At 45.4% G+C, this 18,028-nt stretch overlaps 3 protein-coding genes across 4 annotated transcripts; 1 reads left to right on the top strand and 2 right to left on the bottom strand.

Annotated features, from left to right (window-relative positions):
* Window positions 1-121: 121 nt before the first annotated feature.
* Window positions 122-5,899, bottom strand: rab22a (RAB22A, member RAS oncogene family). 2 transcript variants are annotated; one of them, XM_061291349.1, is made up of 8 exons: window positions 5,627-5,899; window positions 4,611-4,690; window positions 4,393-4,474; window positions 2,881-2,952; window positions 2,404-2,510; window positions 2,136-2,245; window positions 1,784-1,897; window positions 122-987 (listed from the first exon to the last, which is right to left on the bottom strand). In XM_061291349.1, exons 1-7 carry the CDS (start codon window positions 5,660-5,662, stop codon window positions 1,800-1,802), a joined length of 585 nt encoding a protein of 194 aa, XP_061147333.1. In that variant the 5' UTR covers window positions 5,663-5,899; the 3' UTR covers window positions 122-987; window positions 1,784-1,799. The 2 variants fall into 2 exon arrangements, with proteins under 2 accessions (XP_061147333.1, XP_061147332.1); XM_061291348.1 differs by having other exon boundaries at window positions 122-1,897.
* A 251-nt stretch (window positions 5,900-6,150) lies between these two features.
* Window positions 6,151-15,516, top strand: ppp4r1l (protein phosphatase 4, regulatory subunit 1-like). The gene is made up of 20 exons (XM_061291340.1): window positions 6,151-6,247; window positions 8,039-8,083; window positions 8,577-8,706; window positions 9,560-9,666; window positions 9,761-9,903; window positions 9,978-10,124; window positions 10,388-10,495; window positions 10,784-10,849; window positions 11,041-11,199; window positions 11,490-11,599; window positions 11,675-12,177; window positions 12,360-12,643; window positions 12,711-12,785; window positions 12,861-13,046; window positions 13,191-13,352; window positions 13,417-13,517; window positions 13,594-13,714; window positions 13,805-13,939; window positions 14,040-14,181; window positions 14,303-15,516. The coding sequence occupies exons 1-20, from the start codon at window positions 6,241-6,243 to the stop codon at window positions 14,449-14,451; spliced, it is 2,880 nt and encodes a 959-aa protein (XP_061147324.1). The 5' UTR covers window positions 6,151-6,240; the 3' UTR covers window positions 14,452-15,516.
* Window positions 15,517-15,639: 123 nt separating this feature from the next.
* Window positions 15,640-16,889, bottom strand: LOC133162262 (pre-miRNA 5'-monophosphate methyltransferase). The gene is made up of 2 exons (XM_061291345.1): window positions 16,647-16,889; window positions 15,640-16,455 (listed from the first exon to the last, which is right to left on the bottom strand). Exons 1-2 carry the CDS (start codon window positions 16,848-16,850, stop codon window positions 15,922-15,924), a joined length of 738 nt encoding a protein of 245 aa, XP_061147329.1. The 5' UTR covers window positions 16,851-16,889; the 3' UTR covers window positions 15,640-15,921.
* Window positions 16,890-18,028: the final 1,139 nt, after the last annotated feature.

The following is an 18,028-nucleotide window of genomic DNA, read 5'->3' on the forward strand; positions in this document are numbered from 1 at the left end:
ATTCCTCTTGCTTCTAACTAAATACATTACCAAGTTGATAAGGGTGCACTGTCTCCTCCAGTTTTATGTCTGCCATTAAAACAAAATGAGGAGTACAATAAAAGTGTGTTAAAAGAGGATGCACATTTTTTCAGTCTTTTAATTATAAAGAATTTAACAATTCCCTTAGTAGACACTTGGAAATACACTGCTAACATTTTTTAACAAACATTTAGACAATATGAAACAATCCAAAGTTGAATATTGTTACCAAAGTGCCGATATCATTTAAAATGCATACGTGTAACGTTGTCGCTAAACTGTTTGAATACAGAACAGTCGTTGAATTTTGTGCAATGCCAAGTCATATGATGTAAACTATACATAACACTGGCCATTCGTGTTCCCAGGGCCAGCCCAAGACTATTTTACGGCAACAGTGGAATTAATTAGCTGTCGCAATCACAATTTCACAATCAAACTGCCAACAATTGAGCACAGATATGCTATTTTGACATTAAACCATTCAAATAAAGCGCATCAGAACGCTTTACTTTCTCATAAAAAAAAAAAAAAAAGGTTACAGTCTATGTCAGTGGTTCTTAACCAAGGGTGCTAGGGGGTGCGAGAATGCCCTGGGGGAAAGTTACAAATCTTCCGGAATAACGGTCAGGTAACCGAAAAAAGGGAAAGATTCTGGAAATCAAGAAGTCATTGTGTTATTTGGCATTAGGGATAATGCTAATTAAGCCTTATAGCTGTAAAGTAAACCAATTATTATGGTGATAATCATTTAGGGTTAGGGGTGCGAGAACTGGTTGGTGAATTGAATGGGGTGCAAATAAGGAAAAAGGTTAAGAACCACTGGTCTATGTACATTCTGGAATAGAGTTCAAATATGGGAAACACTGTCTCGGTGCAGCAAGCAGTTAAAAGAGAACCACTTACGTAGCCTTCATTTGTATACTCTAACACTTGTCCTCGTTTGTATTGTGGATGAGCTGGAGCCTAAAAAAACAGCCAGTGAAGATGAACAAATGCAGTAAGTGAAAGTAGATCAGCGGCAGAGGTTCATCCCGGGTTCAAAATGTGTTCTTATGTAGCGCCACGTTAGCTTCTTGAGCTCAGTATTTGTTTGGTTTTTAAATGTAGGTCAATTGGAAGAGCGTTTTCATGGACGCAAATAAAGGACACTGGAATGAACGCTGTCATCTTGATCTTGTGATGTCAAAATGTCAACAGCATCATGAGGACTCGTTCGATACAAATCCGAAGTGAATCAACAAAACCTTATTGGGGAACAGCAAGGTGTGCAAAAAGTACTGAAACATTCAGCAAATTGATTGAGGTCACATTGAGTTGACATGTCAAGGCAATTGTGCATTTTTAGGCTCATCTTGAAATGTCATCCCAAAAGGCCAACATCCCTAACTAACTAACTTGTTGTGAGTAGTGAAAAAAGAAGTCATGTATGTAAAAGGGCCATTGTCTGTCTGCCTCACAATTGAATCAGTTTCTACTTTTGCAGCTGACATGTGCCTTTTTCAACATGGGACATCAAGAATCAAAATGACGGACTGCAAAGACGAACGACGGCAGAAATGGCGTTTTCATGATGGAGAGAAATCATTATTGAAAACAATCATTGAAACACTCTCAAAAATAATCACACTCATACGGAGATGACAGACCTTCGACACGAGTCCGATTATTTGTAGGTTACTTGTCTGTCACTTCCAACATCCCTATTGTGAGCAATGTTTTTGCTCGCGTTGGTACAATAGAAGAATGAGCAAATAGTCACCAGCCAAGCGTCGCCATCAGCAGCACGTCCTGCGAGACTCTGACTCTTGCCGCCCCAGTTTGAAACCTTTTGCCGACGTTCCCCCGGACGCATCGACCACTGGGATGCGCCTACCTGTGGAGAGAAACCACAAACGTGGACAAGCAGTCCGTCATTGAAGATTGATTTAAAACATGGCCAAGTGCGGAAAATACGCTACTGATTGGTTGAATCAACTAACAACCAACATCATAATAACTGCCCTAAAATCGCTCCCACTTGATATGATTGGATCATCGGTACCGGTGTAACCCACTTCGTGAACCTGAATCTTTTTGTCCTCTGGAAGTCTCACGGAAGTTGGAACACTCACTTATCTCGATAAAAACTTCGTTGATGTTGATGGCGTTTTTGGCACTGGTTTCGACAAATATGGCATGGATGGATTCGGCGTAGTCCTTGGCGTCCTTTTCTAAGACTTCCCTGAAACCAGAGCATGCACAAATGCTTTGGTTTCAACACATTCGGGTTTGTTCAACTCCATGATCAAGAAGGATTCGGTTGTTCAAGGGCTAGAATAATATGAATATAATCAATTGCGTTGGACTACCGACCGGAATCTGGATTTCTCAGAGGCTCACCTGGCGTCCGACAGATCACATTTGTTTCCGGCAACGGCCACCACGATATTGGGAGGGCCGTGCTGACGGAGCTCCTTCACCCAGTTCTTCAACGTTTGGAAGGAGTCCTGATGGATGGAATTGTTTCATCAATTGTATGAAGGAATTGTCTGTATATCCCAATTTTACACGCAACCTAATGTCACGGTTTGTTGGAGAAAGCTAAGCCAGCAGTTTCCCCCCCAGTTTGCAGACTAAAGCGATGATCATTATCTGCTGGCTGAAACTTTAGAGTTGAACAGACACACCAAATGAGAGGCATTCGGATTCACGTTCCAAAAGTGTTGGACAGAAATAGGAACTAAAGCTGCGGAAAGATTGTGGCTGACCTGAGCCAAAGTGATCTCAAAATGGATCAGAACAAGGAGTAGCATAGAATCGGGTCTATAAATCCAGGTGTTATTCACAGACAAATTGTGCACGGAATCCTAACAATACCTCTTTTGTGATGTCATAAACAATGATGGCGGCTGCAGAGCCTCTGTAGTACATTGGTGCCAGAGCTCGGAACTATGGGAGGGAGGGAGAGAGGGAGGGAGGGAGAGAGGACAACAATATCAATATGCAATGGAGAAAGTTTGGCCAAAATCACTAGTATTTATCTGTACTGCCATTTATTGTTCTCATACTACTACTTTTATGGGTTCTCGCTAATCCCTTATGGACTCCACATTACAGCGTGCTTTTAATAAACACATTGAAACAAAGAAAAACAATTGAGACAGAAATGCCACAACAGGCATTTTCTAAAAGCACACATCATACAAGGGAGCCGTTTAAATTCTAAAGAACCTCAAACATGTGGAAGTTATCAGGAGAAAGATGAGCAGAATGTCAGGAGAGCTGCCACAAATGTGGCTTCAATGGAACAGAGCGTGCATTTCATCCCTAATTCATCACAACTGAAAGCAAATTCTCTGGAGAGAGTCAATGATTTCAATGCATTTCTTCAAATTGGAACCAAATCAAACATATATTCAGGCGCTTGCAAATCAATTGGAATACGGGCTGAAGAGCATTAAGTTGATTCATTTCAGAAAGGGAATGGAAACATTTGGCTGCGTAACGATCCAGTTGTGAAACGTTTCATTGTAAACTGAGAATAAGATATACGGATTTGACAAGCATGCGCGCCAAAGCAGCTGATCCAGAAAGGTCTGGAGAGCCATTTGGGAACGTTTCAAAGACCACACGGGAATGAACACAGACAGGGAGCGCGACAACGCCAACTAACTTTGGGAAAGGAGAAAACCTACACATGCATCGCACGATCAACTGAACATTAATCAAAGAGACGACGAACAAGTCAGTGGCACTGCCACTTTGACAACAAACGTGACAGCTCAGGTTTCATGCTCTCCTCTTATCTTCTTTATGTCCCCTGAAGACCACAAAGGAGGAGGTGGAGAAAGAGAAGGATAAAAGACGAGCTGTCTCTTATCTCACCTCTCAGGAGAGGACAACGGTGGCTCCCAAGCAGGACAAGAAAGACAAGGGCACTTGCAGAAATAGAAAGTATTCAAAAGCCAACGGGAAATAAGCTTCTTTCTTACCTTACTTCTTGGTCCTCAAGAGCAAAATGATATTTTTTCTCAATGAACTTCTGCATGTTGTGAAGATTGCAAATCTTTTGCAAATTTTGTCACATCTTTCTGGTGAAGGCATTCCAAATGGAATGTTTGACTTACAGACAAGGAAATGTTGCCCTCTGCTAGAAATAATGCAGAAGTGCACTTTTGCAAGCCACGGACGGCCTGGCCCGGCCCGGCCCGGCCCGGCCCTTCAAAGCAAACACACGAAATACTAAAGCGCATGTCAATTTCAAACACCGCAACTGAGGAGAAGGCACACATACACTTACTTGTGTGCTTACTGATTTCATTGATTCATTCACCCCCTGAAATGTCCGCTGGATTACTAAAAAGAAGAAGCAATCTAGGGCCTACTAACCCGCTCCTGTCCCGCCGTGTCCCAAATGAGGAACTTGTGGAGCTCGTTTTGGTGTTGTACCGTCTTGGTCATAAAAGATGCACTGGTGATAGATAGATAGATGACAAGACACGTAAAGCATTTTATAGGTTTTCAATTATCATTGCAGTGGAAATAAATGTTCTTTTGGTAAGGAGAATCACGACAAGGTGGCATCGATCTTGTAATGTACAACTTACCCAATAGTTGGGTTGATGTTTGGATCAAAGCTGTCCTCCACAAATCTCCACACGATACTTGACTTGCCAACACCGGTATCCTGCAGAGTAACCATGCACAAAAAGTCAAATGTGCACCAATATATCTATCTATTTATCTATACACACACACACAGAGTGCACTTGGCTGTTTTCTTCTATTTGAAAACATTTCGTCCTGTTAGGTCACTGCGGTCTGTCGACCTCTTTTGTGTCCTTGCACAAGATTAAAAGAACGGTGATAGAGCGTTGCTCCCAAATTGTGGAATGCACCTTCATTTGAGCAAAGCACTTCCATTACCCGCTCGCTTTTGACTACGCAGTAAAAGACATATTCGTTTGGGGAGGCATTCCAGTCAGACTTGACTGTCTCACTTTGTATTCGATTATGTACCTGTGCAATTTGTATTTAATTCATGACAATGTTTATATGCCGTCAATATTCGCATTAAGGTCCACATTCCGGTTTTTAAAACATTTGGAATAACCCGCGTGTGTGTGAGAGAAGACGATTACTTCTGTATGCATTGTAATGATTTGGAATATCAACACAGTAAAGCAATGAGAATGTCATGACGTAGACAATATTCCCGCTTCTTATTTTCTACCATCAATCAAATCCATAAAGTAGTTGGTGACCTTCTCTCTGCAAAAGTGTGGTTCTGTCCTGCGTCTTCTGAGTTTGTTTGTTTACTCCTGCTTGAGTATTTCTGTATTCACTCTTCTTTTTATCCCCACTTAATACTTGACTGTACCTGCACAGGAGTTCTGGAATCTCTACTATAGAAAATGCAACGGGATGCTGTTAAGATGATCTACACTTGGACGATTCTTCTTTCATGGTATCTCCTGTGCTGTGCGACTCTTGTAACTTTCAAATATCTACAATAACAACTCCATTTCGATGGCATGGGGTTATCCCGATGAAGGCCATTTAATGATGAAATGTGTACAACATATGGAAATAGAGGAGGTTTGATTAATATCTGCCAACTTACCCCAAGAAGACAAACTTTTAACTCTCTTAACGACATGGCTGCTTTCTGTTTTACATCAACTTGATCTTCATTGGCACTTTTGTTTTCACCTCACTTCTCCTTCTTTAGCGAACTTCTCGGGAATATCTTTCAAAGACGACTCCTCTTCATTGCATCAGAAGAGTGGGGTATCAAATGAAGACGTAAATCAGTGTTACTTAAAGCTCCTTGTTTCTCCATAGAGGAATAATGATTGGGAAAAGCAGGCAGGCTAAGTAGCGAAAGTCGCCCATTGCACTTTGGTCTCCATCTTGGAAGTACGGCGAGGGGTCACGTGACTCCCCCTGCTATATGGTTTTGTTTTTTCCCCCCCCTCTCTACGACATCCTCCCTCCTCACTATCACAAAAGCCCCGGTTCGATCCCGAGTAATGTCGACTTTGCTCGCAAGCTGATGATCAAAATCGATGTTCAAACGATCAACATCGATCGGCCACAGGAAGTATATTCAGGAAGTGGTTTCGCTTTTTTCTTTTTTTGTAGTTCTTTTCTCTTTTTTTGGAGTGACAGCTGAGCGCCTGGTGACAGCCCACAGCACACGGGACGGCAGCCCGCAGAGCCGAGCCGATACGCAACATGGCAGGTAATGGACCACTGTGTAACTTCATGTTTGGTGTCTTCTTGCTTTTTAACGCTACAATTTGGTGACTACTAATGGCCAAATTGTGCTTGCTTACGGTGGGCTTCTCGGAGGAAACAAGTGCTGAGCGTAATCACTGGACCGAATAGTGTTAGCAAACTTAGCAACAATACTAGCCAGTCGGCTAACAAAAGCTAACCGGGGATGTCGAAATCTCTCACTTTATGGAGGCGTTCATTACTACAACTAATTTATACACTTGAATATCACAGTAAAACAAGACTGACTAACAGTTTGGTGTGTCTATGTTGTATTTTTCAGCAATTTGTTGCCATAGCAGACGCTAGCGTGTCGACTTTGCTAACGTTAGCCTGAATGCTAAAGTCATTTGCAGCCATAAAATGATTAAGTCTGCAGAAATGCGTCCAAAACCAAGGTGAATGTTTGTTTTTTCCGTTTATGTTTATTCTCCGTGGGATTGATGAAGAAACCCCCCCTTACGTAGGAAAGCCCGCGTTTAAATGTTTAATCTTGTCGGAGTTGTTTTCCTCTTCCCTGCAAGCAAGCAAGCCCATTCCCTGCGATGACCAACTGTAAACACGGGCATTAAAACGTTGCTTGACACTTTCTGCTTTTTCCATCAGTGTCAAAGTACACAATAAATCAACTTTTTCTTTTTTAGATGATATACATTTATTATAGTAAATCCACTTTAAATCTGTATTTGTTTCGATATTATTCACATGTGTATTTGTGTGAGTATTGCTGCTGTAGCAAACTAATTTCCCCTCACCGGTGTGGAAAAAGATAAGCGGCAGCAATCTATCGACTTGTTGTCTCTGAAAAAAACTTGTCATTATAAAACAATGCCGTGCTACACCTAAATTATTGTCAAATGAGGCAGATTGAATCCTAAAAAGTAGACTCAATATTGTTGTTAGCCTAAGCCACTCAAATATGGCTAGACTGCGCTTCAATACGGGACAAATACAAACTGCTCTTCAATAGTGATTCTGTTAAATGTACTGCTGACTCGTTTAAGCAACCGTAACTTGATGCGCACTTTGGACAATTCATTCTGTCATTCTCACCAATATAATGAATTGAATCTCATCTTTCTAAAGCTCGTTTAAACATTGCTATTTCATTGCGGGGATGCAAGTGATCGCTTGCACAACAAATGAATATTTCACCAGGCTTCGCTGCCATGTGTCATGATCACATGAGACCGTCTGACAGTGTTATTTTAAACCGCTTAATTGGGCAGAATTAGAGGCCATCGAGGAGTGTGACATTCCTAGTCATTTACATCACACGCTCATGTTATGGGAAGACAACATCAACATATTCAGGATGGAAATGCTATTTCAATTAAGATAGCTGCTGCTGGACTATATGATCACATCCCCCCCCCCCCCCCCCCCCCCCCTCACCCCGCTGCCAACACCATCTTTCTGAGTTTGGGGATGTGCTTGTCGACTGGAGGTCAGGCATCCGTGGTGTCATGTTGACGCGTCCTTCTCTTGCCAGTCCACCCACGGTGCCTGATTTCCAATAAACGCTGTCTGAACAATTCCGAGGCCTTCCACTTAGCTTTCTGACTTTTGGCAAATGCCATTTGGGCGAGAGATTGTTTACGTGCCGGTACCATGACAATGTCATTTGCATTCACAAAGTGATACTCTTGCAGGCTGAGTCACCTTCTCTCACTGAGGGCCACTTTGTTCCCATGATGTTAATGTGATCGACCGAGAAGGTGCATCTCGTGATTTTCTTCACGTTTTCTCTTTGCAGGTCTATCTTTATACTTCGAAGATGGCCATGACGATCTCGACGATTGTGAGTACAAAAGTTGTAATATTACAAGAGCAGAGTAGCTTTTTCACAAGAAAGTGTGTTGCAATCAATAATTAATTCTGTTTTCAGAAGATGGAAAACGACAGACTCTTTTCATAGTATTTTGATTATTTTTAGTCTGATTTCTTCAATATTTGAGTTTTCTTTTTTCAATATTTTCATTTCACTCACAATTCTCAAGTTCTTCAAAGTTTTTAATTTATTCTTTTCAAGTGGCTCTGGTGCTCTTTCTTATGAGAATGTAAAATCACAATGATAGCCTCTTCAAATTTCAACTTCAATATCGTACCATTTTGACGATGTTCTTGTGATTGTATTGCCCAATTCTTACAGTAGTAGTGAACCATTTCAGCATTTTCAAACGTTTGTAGCAAGCGCCTCTCCGAACTTGAATGAAATCCAGTTGGATTGTGAACCGGACTGGACTGGCGCTTGATCTCTGGTGCTAAAGGAACGCTTCATGTTGATCTTGCAGTTGGATTTGATGACTACGGTTCAGAGTGCGACAGCATCCGGATCACGGCATTCCTCGACGCGGGCCAGGACAACTTGACGCCACTTGGAAGGCTAGAAAAGTACGCCTTCAGTGAAAATGTCTTTAACAGGTAAGAGTTTGGAGGAGAGAAAAACATAAAAAACAATAGCATCAGCCCATCCCCCAATCAAACATTGTCATGATGTCATTGCGTCTCAGTGGAACTTTAAGCCGTGATCTGGTGCCCTGGCTCTCTGTGCTGAGTTTTGACTCGGTTAGGCGCAGGAAATGGCGTCATCGTCAGTGTGCTGATTGCAAAGTGGTGCCGCATCTGGCAGGAAATATCATCAAAAGTTCATGTCAACTTGTCAGCTCACTCTTTGCCGTCAAAAGAGATCCGATTTTTATTTATTTTTTTGACGGCACATTCGGCTTTTTCATGATTCCAAATAAATATCATTTGGCTCACGAACGAATCGCTGCAAAGTTAACGTTGCCTGGTTTTGTTACTCCAAATTGACATGGCGTCCAAGTGTGCGCTGCTGCTGCGCCCGCCCGCCCGCCGGCCGCTTGTGAATGTCGGCATTCTTGGCTGAGTGCTCATCACATACCTGCACACGCTCCAGACAATAAGCAGAGTCTCTAAATGTAATACGCTAGTAGGTTTGTTCTGGGTGGAAATTGTTGACTGGGGTGCAACAATGGCCACCAGTTCTTACTTACGCTTTCATATCGTGCAGGTTAGAAAACACAAAGCCCACCCAAACAATCCTCTTTTGTTCCAAGCATCAACTTTTAGTTGTTGCAAACCAGCTTTTCAATGCTTGGCGATTTGATTGCGCAATGTGTGTGTGTGTGTGTGTGTGTTCACGCAATGTGCCTGACAGCGTTGAACACTGCCTGAGCGAGCTCGCAGCTTGTCTGTCGGCAGGCAGGCAGGCAAACTAACCCGACCGACCGACCGTCCTGTTGCTGCTTTTTAGGCAGATTGTGGCTCGCGGGCTGCTCGATGTGCTCCGTGAGTTCAGCGATAACGAAAATGACTTCATCAGCGTCATGGAGACGGTCGCCAGAATGTCCGAGGATGGAGGTAGATACGGTTCCCTTTTCAGGCTATACCCGCCCGCACCTGCCGTTTGGATCTAAAAATGCCAGCCTGGTTTGCGACGGCGGTGTGTTTTCAGAGCCGACGGTGCGAGCCGAGCTGATGGAGCAGGTCCCGAACATCGCCATGTTCTTACACGAGAGCCGGCCCAACTTTCCCGCCGCTTTCTCCAGATACTTGGTACCTATCGTGGTCCGCTATCTGACGGATCCCAACAACCAGGTAGGATTCCAGACCGCAGGTGTCTCAAGCGTTCAAATGTTTCTCATGTTATTGTTGTGTATTGTATGTTCCAGGTGCGAAAGACCAGCCAAGCGGCGCTGCTCGTGCTGCTGGAGCAGGGCCTCATCTCAAAGGCCGACATGGAGACCAAAGTTTGTCCGGTTCTGCTAGACCTCACAGAACCCAGCAGCGATGACGATTACAAGATTGAGGCGGTTGCTGTGAGTGATTTGAACACAATCTTCACGGAGGCTCTCGGAGCTTATCACTCCAAGGTCAACCACATTGGCTTTGAGGATGCTCTCCAAAAGTCTTGAGTCAGCTAACCAATGTGATGATGATGATTAGAGAATCTTCTGCTTCATAGCTGTATCTTTGACACTCAAACGTGTTTTCATTTTGGTTCTGTGGTGTCCGTCCCACTTTTTCTGTATTGATTTGTAATCAACCACTGCCTTGCTTTTGCTTTTGCTTTTGTGTTCAGATCATGTGTAAAGTGGTGACCATGCTGAGCAAAGACACAGTGGAGCATCTCTTACTGCCGCGATTCTGCGACTTGTGTAGTGACGCCAGACTCTTTCAAGTGCGCAAGGTAACGTCATTTGCTTCTTACATTTTACCCTGGGATGATTCATTAAATTTGTATAGCGCTTTTCAAAAACCCAAAGACGCTATTCATCTGTTCAGTAGGAGTTGTTGTTGTTGTTGTACAAATGCAAATTGGACTTCATTCTGTTTCGTGCATCAGCTGGGTGTTGAAATCCCCAATAGTTTTTCCTGCTGAATGTTAATTCCTTAGACGACTGGTGGCAATTTTGAAAGGATACGCGTGAAGATGTTTTTTTTTTTTTTTTTTTTACCCCTACTTTTTGTATTCTAGGTCTGCGCAGCCAATTTTGGCGAGTTCTGTTCAATTGTAGGCCAGGAAGCCACAGAAAAACTACTGGTAAGGAAAGAGGTTTTGAGTGCGAGCATGGAATGTTTTGATTTTGGATTTCCAGTGCGTTAATCACATCAACAACCTAACCCTTCACAAAGTCCTTTCAGAAAAAGGCAGATCAAATATTTACATTTCTTCAGTCGAAAGTACTTGTATACTTCTCAGGTTTGGCATTCTCTTTGCTGCTATTAATGTAGATTCCCAAGTTCTTCGACCTGTGCTCAGACAGTCTGTGGGGCATCAGAAAAGCCTGCGCCGAGTGCTTCATGATGGTCTCCAATTCAACCTCACCTGAAGTGCGACGTGCAAAGTTGTCCCCGCTTTTCATCAGCCTCATCAGCGACCAATCCCGCTGGGTAAGATGCCCACGCACCAACCTGTCGTCCTGCTATCGTTTGCAGCTCAAATAGTCATTTAGCACATGAACAATGTCTTCCTGATTGGTTTCATGTTAGCCGTTTGATTTGGGAAATAAGGACATTTCAAGTGAGCCCAAACTTTTGAACGATAGTGTACGTATAGCGCCCAGGCATTGCGCAGGTTCAAAACTGCACTCTTCAGCTATGTATTTCCGCATTGCCGCAATTTCACCAATTGTAGGTGATCCTAAAAGCAGAGTAGCTCAATGTTCGACCTTTTTGTTTAGGTGCGGCAGGCTGCTTTTCAGTCCTTGGGCCGCTTCATCTCCACCTTTGCCAACCCAACCGGCGCAGGCCTTCACTTCAGAGAAGACGGAGGGCTACTCGCCGTTAGCAGGTGCTCGACGAGCAGACGGGTCGATCGGGCTAATTCGTAACCACTGAACATCGGTATTCCTATTTGGCATTTCAGCGACTGCTCCTTGAACTCCCTCAACTGCACCGACATCGGCTGCCGTCGCACGGAAAGGGCAATCGCTCACACGCCTCCGAACCAAGATGGCCGCGCAACGCCGTCGCCGGAGCACGTGCCGGCGGCCGAGGAGCTGAACTACGACGACAACAGCCACACGTTCACTCACGAAGATACGCTCGACAGCTCGGCGCCTTCGGCCAACAACGCCAGAAACGTTAAAGACACCACGCAGGCGGATGACAACTTTAACTCCTTCCATTTTTGGAGGCCTCCTCTACCAGACATCAGCGGCGAACTGGAGCTGCTGAACTGTCAAATGGGGGAGATGATTGACAAGAAGAAGAAGAAAAAGAAGAAGGAGAGGAAAGAGGAACAGAAAGATGCAGAAGAGCTTGGAAGTCATCCTGATTCCAAGGTCAGCTCTGGTAAGACTACCAGCGACCAGATCCAGATGGTCTTGGACCGTCTGCAGCCACACATGGATGACCCAGATGTCCAAGGTGAGTGGACGCGCGATACATGGCGCAGCTTTTCCCAACCTTTAGTCAGACAAAGCACATATTCGACAAAGCATTGGACGCTGGTTTTATTGAGGAAATACTGAAGTGAAATTGGATCATTTGCCGCGGGGCAACTTTGCGTCGTTCTCCTGGCTGAGTGAGCACTGCCGTTCTCTCCCCAGCTCAAGTTCAGGTATTGTCTGCGGCTCTGAAGGCAGCTCAGCTGGACAGCCCGTCAGACGACAGTCCCTCGGAAAGCCAGCCGGCCGACTCCCCCGCCGACGGCCCGCTCGTTGAGAGCAAATCAGTGGAGCTTCAGACCGAAGCCGACGAGGGTCTCGCGGAGGAGGCGCAAACGACGGAAAGGCGCTCTGTCGCCGAAACGAGTCCGGTGCAGGAGCAAGGAGACGAGGAGACGCAAACGGACCCCCAGGTGGAAGAGTCTCCACCTGACTCCCCATTTCTGGTATGAGGTCTTGGGGGGCGGGTTTCTAGCTGTCCTGCGGGTTCTCCAGCATAGTGTTGTTTTTCAGGTGTCTGAACTCATTGAGAGTGTGGAGGAAGAGGGCAAAAACGATTCCGTGTGTGAAGACAAGCCTAAAGTCCAGGTCGGTGCTTGGGAAGCAGTGCTCTGTCTGAGCTGCTCAAGTGCTAACTCATCTTCCTTCCTGGCTGGCCTGCAGAATGTTATCCCCCAACAGCTGTTGGATCAGTACCTCTCCATGACTGACCCGGCACGGGCTCAGACGGTGGACACGGAGATAGCCAAGCACTGTGCCTTCAGCCTGCCAGGCGTGGCGCTCACTCTGGGCCGGCAGAACTGGCACTGCCTCAAGGACACGTACGAAACGCTGGCCACCGATGTCCAGGTAGGCACACGCGATCAAACCTCTTGACAGCTAGCTGCTTTCTGTTCCAATTGATACCGTTGATGTTATTGCTGCAAAGTCCAGATGTTTTGGCTCCAGTATTGTGCCTCTTACACGGGCGGGCTGCTCCCCTCTTTGTCGTAGTGGAAAGTGCGGCGCACGCTGGCGTTCTCCATCCACGAACTGGCGGTCATCCTGGGTGACCAGCTGACGGCGGCGGATCTGGTTCCCATCTTCAACGGCTTTCTCAAGGACTTGGACGAGGTCCGCATCGGCGTACTCAAGCACCTCTACGACTTCCTCAAGGTACCGCCGGGCCCTATTTAACCCTATTTGAATAGCCGCCATGTTAAGATGTTTGTGCTCACAGTTGCTTCACGCGGACAAGCGGAGAGAATACTTGTACCAGCTGCAGGACTTCATGGTGACCGACAACAGTCGCAACTGGAGGTTCCGATACGAGCTGGCAGAGTGCGTTTGGCTGACGTTTGCGATCCTGCTCTGATACTTGGCGACTAATTCACTTTGTTCCTTCTGCCCTCTCTAGGCAGCTGATCCTGATCATCGAGTTGTACAGCCACTACGATGTGTACGACTACCTCAGGCAGCTCGCGCTCACGCTCTGCTCCGACAAAGTCTCAGAAGTCAGGTGGATTTCCTACAAGCTGGTGCGTTGCTTCTTAAGGCTTGATAGCCAGATGGATAGATCCAGCAACTTCCTTGTATCATCCTATTCTGGTCTATTCTTTTGTTGTCAGGTGGTGGAGATCCTCCAGAAGTTGTACTCGAGCGGTGCCGACGATTTGGGCGTGAACTTCATCAACGAGCTCACCGTCAGGTTCTGCCATTGTCCCAAGTGGGTGGGACGACAAGTCTTTGCCTTCATCTGCCAGGTGAGTGAGCTATCAAAGCTGCCGCCGCCGCTGCCGCCGCCCCCGCTTGGAGTTATGTCCTCTCCGCATGCCCCTTATTTCTTTCTGCTCGTCTTTCCAGGCGGTGGTGGAGGAGGACTGCATGCCCATGGATCAGTTCAGCCAACACCTCCTGCCCAGCTTGCTCAGCCTCTCGTCGGATTCGGTGGCCAACGTGCGTGTGCTGGTGGCTAAGGCCTTGCGACAAAGCGTCATGGAGAAAGGTACGACGCAAAACGGGAACACCCGAACCGGCGGCATCTTTTTGAAATTGCCGCTCGGATTGGCGCGGATGCCAAGTTAACCGTCTGTCGGTCGGTCGGTCACTCACCCTCTTCTTGTCAGCCTACTTCAAAGAGACGGGCTGCCCCTCGTTGGAGGAGCTGGAGGAAACGGTGATGGCGCTCCAGTCGGACAAGGACAGGGACGTGCGCTTCTTCGCCAGCCTGGATCCCAGCAAAGGCCTGACCATGGACACGGCCCCCCTCATCTAGCCTCAGGGCCACCCGCCTTTACCAGCACACACAAAGCGACTCACCTCACAACTACTTCAAAAAACAAGCACACACATGCACCCTACTGCTGCTGCACACAAAAGCAGTTTGGAGAAAATGAGCGGGACTCAAATGGTTTTTTGTTTTTTTTCTCCCCCTTCCACACTAACAAGCTTGACTCTCGAAAGCTAACTGTGAGCTTTGCATTCAGCCGATTGTTTTTGTATTTCTCTGCTCCTTTTTGAGCATCTTAAAGGAAGGAGCAGGCGGCGTCGGCCCGGACGCTCGCACTAACTCAGGGGGACTCGAGCTACACGCCGCCATTTTGGACCCAAACGCCTCATCTTCCACCTCCTCCTCCTCCTCCTCCTCCGTTTACCAAAACAACAGAAAATGTGACGACAAAATACCTCCTGAAAGTGGCCGGCCTCCTTCTGGTGAGCTGATAACAAGCATGGTCCACAAGGGCTGGAGCACATTGTAAGCATTCCCCCCCCCCACCCCCCCCCACCCCAAATTCCCTTTTTTGTGCTGTCAGTGGATCTGATTGAGCGCTTGTACAGTAGCGTAAAAGACTTCCCACCTTGTGGCGGAACGATCAAGCTTTCAGGCTTTTGCCTCCATTTTGTGTACAGTTTTACAACCTGTGGATAAAGTATGATGTGACGGAACCACGGCCAGTGTAGTGAGGGGTTTGATTATTGGGTTGCCCTTGTCGGTCCTTGTAAATGTTTTTTTTAATGATTACATTCATTGACTTAACTTGAGAACTAATTGTGTGCGTGCACATGGCGATAATGGCGGAATTGACTCATCTCGTATGTCAAGAGTTTTGTTGTCCATCTCATTTTTTTACGTAGTAGAACAGTTAATATATACTGTACATTTTATCGGAAATTATTTTTCTTCTCAATTATGCACCACTGTTCAAAGATTTTATATCCTAACTTTACAAAATTTACAGACCTTTGTAATATTCAATGGTTTCTTTCAAAAAGACATTTTATGTAATGTTATTTTTAGTACTCTGTAATTAAAATGATGAAAATCTTTTTTCTGCTTTAACGGAGCTTGGCCACATTTTCTCACTGCGCAAATTTGCAGACAATAACCTTTAGCAAAAGAAAGAAAAAAAAGTGACAGCTTTAAATATTAAACTTGCTTTTTAAAAAAAAAAAAAAATGTAAGCACTTTTTATTAATGTCTTTATGCAGCTATAAGTAATAAAATGACACACTGATTTACAGCTTCAAAACATTACATTTCGTTGTTTTGTTTGAATATTTCAATTACATGTTTTTTTTGTTTAAATGCTATTAGCATTCAAAAAAAATTTTTTTTAAGTCCGCCTAATAGTGTGAAAAATACCGTAAATGAATTCATTTAATTATGTTAATGCTTTTATTGTATGAAGTAAAAAACTGTCAAATTTGTGTTCTTTTGGGTGGAGACTGGCACTTCCACTGTCAGTCACTTCCGCTTAAAAAGCAACAACTTCCTGTCCCAGGTGGTGCTGCCCAAACTGCGTACCATCTCCATGTCGCAGTGTTTTTCCAGATGCTCCCTGGCGTGTTGGCTCATGTCCCCTCGCACGTTAAACTTCTTAAAGTGGTCAAAATCGCAGCGCCCCAGCTTCCTAAGCCTGCGGGCCGCCGAACGGTAGCACTTCCACGGCTGGGCCTCCAGGAGCAGGTGCCGGCTGAACGTGGCCAGGCGGGAGAGGAGCTGCAACAGGCCGGCGTCGCCGTGATTCAGGTGGACCCACATGGTGACGGCCAGACACAGGGTCAGGTGGAAGACAGAGCAGCCGTGTCGGGCCAGGTGCTCCCGGAGCGGAACGCAGTCACCAGTGATGTCCAGCGGGGCAAAGGTGATGCCGTCCTGGAGAGTGTTGTTCTCTCTGGCTCGCCGAATGAGGCTCTCGTCCAGGTCCACGCCCAGGAGGTGAACGTTGGTTCTGCTTGGTGTCTCCACCAGATGTTTGTAGAGGGCTGCACTTAGTTCCTGGCATTTGGGAGGGGGGAATAAACATTTACGTCTACTTTTATTACATACACTTAGTTGCTGACATGTGAGGAGGGAAAAATAAACAATGACATCTACTTTTACTCCATAGAGTTTATCAAGCTCTTCCACTGTTTAGCATTTCACTCGATAAGCTGCGAATTGTGACTGAACGATGCTATTCAACAAACCCCCGAATTGCAGCCCACGTCCAGCAGCAGTGTTGTTTGACGGTTGTCGTTGTAACCTAAATCCCGGAGAAGCGTGCGGGGAATGAGACTTAATCGGTTCTCTGGTGGGTTAAAAGAGTAATAGTTGATAAAGTTTCCATAGGGAGCCGCACCAGGATCGCAGACGTCCTCATTCGCATCAGCGCCGTTGGCGCATGCTGCCATCGCAAAGTGACAGCCTGGTGCGACGCTTAAATGCTTCCGGCCATGCTTGTTTTCATGCGCTATCTTCCGGTTTCATCTTTTTCATTTTAGTATTTACGCATCCCGACTTTTGATTTAAAAAAATGTGAGAAAAAGACACATTTATCAAGTGTATTCAATGCTTGCCTCACCTACTAGTTGTTGCCGCAGTAGTTGCAGTGAATGCTGTACGCAGCATGCAGTAGTGATGGCTCGTGAGTGAACAATTCGTTCAAAAGGGATTCGTTCTATTTTCAGTTCATATGACTTTAACCAGTAGGTGTCGGTAATGCCCATTGAAGCTGGTGCCACCTCGCCGTAAAACAAAACGAAGAAGAGAATGACGTCACTTCCCCTTCACAGACGAGTGGTGATTCGCATGTCCAGTTCATCGCGAGAACGGATGAGTGAGGGAACGAATCGTGACTTTCCCGTTCGCGGACGAGTCCTTCCTTCCTTCCTTCCTTCCTTCCTTCCTTCCTTCCTTCCTTCCTTCCTTCCTTCCTTCCTTCCTTCCTTCCTTCCTTCCTTCCTTCCTTCCTTCCTTCCTTGAAATTACTTGTAATATTATTATTATTTTAATAAACATTTATGTTCAAACTTGTCTAGTGTTTTATTCCTTGTTTTTATAGACGCCAATTAAAACATAAAAATCAGACATTTGGTTAACTGCTTTGTGTAAGTACACCTCATGGACACTTCAATAGGTACACTACAAGAGGTAAAAATAAAAGTCGACATAGCTGACTGGTAAGTGACACAGGCTCCAACATGTTAAGTACCTGGTTCGACCCTAGGTGTGAGCAGATGCTTACATGTGCTTTTAGACTTGGAACCTCACTTAGTATGCGTTTTTTACATTTCGCCTCTGCAGAACGTGAAAATGAACAAAATCTTTTCACGCAGGTGTGTTAATATTTCCCTAATAAAGTGGCCTGTTATCAGGTACACTTGAATATGGCGGCGTACCTAATGGAGTGTCCGTGTGATTCCCTCGTTAAGTGCACCTGCGTGAAAAGTTTTAGCTCCTGCGGAACGTGAAAGGAGCTAAAAGTTTTCACGCAGGTGCGCTTAACGAGGGTCACTTGGAAAACATGTTGGAACGTGGCCCCGAGGGCTAGCGCTTGACACCTGTGACCTTTGACCATGATGTTTCCCTA

Source organism: Syngnathus typhle, linkage group LG11 (genome assembly GCF_033458585.1).
Source record: "Syngnathus typhle isolate RoL2023-S1 ecotype Sweden linkage group LG11, RoL_Styp_1.0, whole genome shotgun sequence".
NCBI lineage: Eukaryota > Metazoa > Chordata > Actinopteri > Syngnathiformes > Syngnathidae > Syngnathus > Syngnathus typhle.